Source organism: Lepidothrix coronata, unplaced genomic scaffold (genome assembly GCF_001604755.1).
Source record: "Lepidothrix coronata isolate B3197 unplaced genomic scaffold, Lepidothrix_coronata-1.0 Scaffold17, whole genome shotgun sequence".
Classification (NCBI taxonomy): domain Eukaryota; kingdom Metazoa; phylum Chordata; class Aves; order Passeriformes; family Pipridae; genus Lepidothrix; species Lepidothrix coronata.
The window spans coordinates 3,244,698-3,248,754 of NW_016690197.1; the positions used below are offsets into that span (position 1 = coordinate 3,244,698).

General features: G+C 41.9%; 1 protein-coding gene across 1 annotated transcript; it reads right to left on the reverse strand.

Annotated features, from left to right (window-relative positions):
* Positions 1 to 464: 464 nt before the first annotated feature.
* EXOSC3 (exosome component 3) lies at positions 465 to 3,579 on the reverse strand. The gene is made up of 4 exons (XM_017806856.1): positions 3,299 to 3,579; positions 3,065 to 3,214; positions 2,014 to 2,165; positions 465 to 762 (listed from the first exon to the last, which is right to left on the reverse strand). The coding sequence occupies exons 1-4, from the start codon at positions 3,563 to 3,565 to the stop codon at positions 561 to 563; spliced, it is 771 nt and encodes a 256-aa protein (XP_017662345.1). The 5' UTR covers positions 3,566 to 3,579; the 3' UTR covers positions 465 to 560.
* Positions 3,580 to 4,057: the final 478 nt, after the last annotated feature.

Genomic DNA, 4,057 nt, shown 5'->3' on the forward strand with positions numbered 1-4,057 from the left:
GTGAAAGTTGTAAGGTTGATGTTTGGTCTTATCTGATCATTTGCCTTAATCACCCTGTGATTTTTTTATGCTATGCCCTGTAATTATTTTCTGGTATTCTCTACCTGCACTTTTATTCCCAAATTTTGTAAAATACTAAATAACCACTTCATGTGACTGTATAAATAAGAGCATCTGACCAGGATGAATGAGCCCCCTAAGTAAAGATGTACTGTTTGAAGTTTTAATACAACTAAAAAAGCAAATATATTCTGTTTACAAAATGATCAGTTTTCTTAAAGAAGACTTAAGTAGTTAGTTACACTGCAAAACTGACAGCTAAGGAAAGCTTCTAAAGACCATCTCCACATCAATCAGAAAATTCAGAAACATGAACATAAACAGGGCTTCATAATCACAACAGTGAGTAAAAGAACAAGCTGAGTGGATAAAGAAGGGAAATGAAGAACAACCAAAGCACAATACTTCATTTAAAAAATGGCTTTTAATTTAAATCTGAATACAAAAATAACAAAAACACCCTACAGTCATGGCAAACAAATCCTCAAAGTTTTCTCTCATCAGTTCCCTGATAATTTGGCAAGTGCTTGTCTTCTCTGTTCTGCAGTCATATACTCACAGGCTTCCAAAATATTTACTATAATTAAAGTCTGTTGAACTGTTTTTGCTTTTACCCATATTCTTCCATTCATTCCCAGCACCAGCTCAAATGGGTATAATTGTGACAACTCCTGAATTATTTCACATTTGGGAGCCAAGAGTCTGTAAACAAGATGAAAAAAAAGTCAGAGAAAGAAGTGCTTACATTTACAGACACCACATTGTTATCATCAGTAACACCAGCAGCACTGCTGTTATGGCAGCCACTAAAGTAACACCAAAAAGTAAGATTATCGAGTTGAATATACATCCAAAATAGTAACACAGTATCAATATAGCCACCTAAAAAAATACAAGAGTTGTAAATTTAGCAGGGTTTCTTCCTAATTAAGATTTGGAAGTAATACCTGACCAAATTTAAGTGAATTGATAGTGTTATAAGAATTGTATGATTTAATAAATTCTAAAAGTACACTATTTGACAAAGTGAAATTCTTAAAGTGCTGTGATTTATAAATTTGACACCCAAGAGGCATCTTTCAAAGTAGGACTTCCTTTCTACTTCAGGGGACAATACTAACAGCAGTAAACAGACTACTTTATTTTTATTAGCTGGCAGCATACTGAAAAGTAAAGTTCTCAATAATACTGTAATATGTCTAGGATGAAATCAAGCTTGAACAGCTTCACAAAGAAGAAAAACATATCAGGATTTAGCAATTTACTTGTAATATACTGTTATTGCTTTACTTGCATACAGACAAAATTTGGAAAACAAACAGAATGGCTGCAAAAAGTCTTTGTATCAGTTCACACTAACTTCTGATGGGACATATAAATCAAACAAATAATTACAGCTGGGAAACAGTGGCTCTACATCTCCAGATTGCTTATCCAAAGATAAAAACCAAACAAAAAAAACCCACCCAAAAGGCAACAACAAAGCTTGACTATCATTTATCCATATAATCTGGTATTTCTTGATAGTCACAAAAAATCTTGTCTTTACATCAGCATAAGAAACTCCAAACCTCTTTAATCAGCTGTCAGCCAAACGTACATCCCCACTATTCCATTCAGCAGAAAAAGGACAGTAAGCATCTCCATTTTTTCAACTCCAAGGTAGCCTGTACCTACCTGAAACACTATCCTGAATGCTTCATATTGGAAAATAAAGCTAGCTAGGACACTAGCTTTATTTTCCATACTCCCTCGGCAACCAATCCCTTAAAAGGAAAAATAAATGCTTCTCCTAGGTCAATATTCATACTCCATTCAGCACAACTGGTACAAATACACAAGAACTACACACACCAATTACCAAATTGCCCACACTGCTCGGAGGGAACAACTGGCAAATCCTACCTACCATATTACATATTAGAGCAACTACTTACGTTTCTTAGTACTTACTTTCTTATTAGACCTAAGGAAACTTTAAAGAGGAAGCCATCTTGTCCAATTATTCCCATTCCACTTGATTTTCCACTGCTGTCTATACAGACCATCTCTGGTTCCATGTCTTTATTTGCTACAAGGAACTGACCATAAATAAGATCTCCCACCTAAACAAAACAGTGTCAAAAAGCAAAAGTAAAACAGAAGGTCATACTGTACATTTGTAACAAATGCTGATTATTGATAAAGATCCTCTAGTGAGGCAACAAAATAGATTTAAAACAGTGATGATAGAAAAATAATTTTAATTTTCTCTTCTTCTACTAAAGACAGCATCCTCCACAAAAAATTATCTTGTATCACTACTAGAATTTGTAAGATAAAAGGACAGAATTTTATTTAAAGGAGTTAAATAGCTCCAGTCTTTTTAAATACCATATATGAATTCTTCTTTCTTCACACTCTAATGATATTTAAAGCCTAAGCAATCTGCTCTTGTAATCACTTATCAGAACAAAAAAAAAAAAGTCACATAAAGCTGTTTTACTTTTCTTTGTATTTTTCTTCCATTTTTACATTCTGGTGATGATATTTCATCAGAGTGCAGAAAGTGTGCCATGCATGTGCCATACAACTGTTTATAAGTGTCATTAAAAAAAAGCAAAACAGACACAAATGTTTTACACCAGCATCACGTAGCATAAAAGCTTGCTTTAAAACCTTAACTTCATACTGTCCCTTTGCATGCACACTACTTGTGAACTGCATCTGCTGCTGGTAGTATTATGGGAAAATTAAAATGAGAGAGGGAGGAAGCCTACAACCTGACAGAGACCAAACTGCACTAGTTACAGTGCTCTTAGGAAACCTCTGAAAGGCCGCAGTCTAATCTTGCAAAAACCTCCGAGGAGGGCCCAGGAGAAATCACTGCAAGCAGACCGGCACTCTCCCTTTAATAGGCAGCTTACAAAAAACGCTTCTAACTAGGAGAAGCTACTAAAACGCATCAGAAGCGGCACCAAACGGGACGGCTACAGCATCACCGCCAGCTCACCAGCGCACTCACCTGCACGTTCGGCCTGTTCCTCTTCGTGGCGCCCTCGAAGGCCAGGTAGGACAGGGACGCCAGCTCGCTGCCGCCCACGTCCAGCTTGAACACGTCCCCCGCCTTGGCCGTCACGATCCCAATGACGTGGTCACCCTTCACCGGCACGTACTGGAGCGGGACAGGGGCACACACGGGTCAGGGGTTTCACACACACACACAGATACACATCCCCCGGTCCCTCCGCGCCCTCACCCGCTTCTGCTGCGAGTCCACCCAGTAGGCGCCGGGGCCCGCGGGCCGGTGCCGCAGGAGCCCGCACTTGGTGACCAGCAGCCCGGCCCCGCTCCGCCGCAGCCCCGGCCCGCACAGCAGCCGCCCCGCGGGCGCCGCGCCCGTGCTCAGCCGCAGCCGCTCGCCCTCCGCGTCCTCGTCGTAGTGCGCGGGCAGCAGCAGCAGGTCCCCGGGCAGCACCACCTGCCCCACGCAGGCCTCGGCCGCCCTGCCGCTCTCCGCCGCCATGGCCGCGGGGCTGCCTGGGCCGGGCCGGGCGGCTGCGCTCTGTGTGCGCGGGGCGCCAGCGACACCCCCCGGCCGGCGCCTTCTCACCACCTCCCGTCCCGGAGCTGATGGAGCCGGCTCGTCTTACCTCTCACGGAACTCCAGCACTCCCGTGTAGCTTTTCATTCAGGGAAGCAGTCCTTCTGCAGCCTTCCATTTCTGCCTGGGAACTGCTAAGATAATGTGAGCGCCGTTAAGCTTCAGGATTAACATCCGCGCTGAATTAATTCTTCCAGTTGTAATTATATGCAGGGGTTTTTAAATACCTGGTTAGAAGTTTGCCAGTAAGCCAAACAGCTGGTCAAATTGGAGGTGAATGTCAGCCAAGGAGAAAATACAACTCTGCCTTAAAGCTGGAAATTCAAATTCCATAATAAAGTATTTATTGAAAAACACACCCTGTACTTGGCTATAAAGTTCTTATTCTATGCTAGCTCAGGTTCCTTTTTCTAA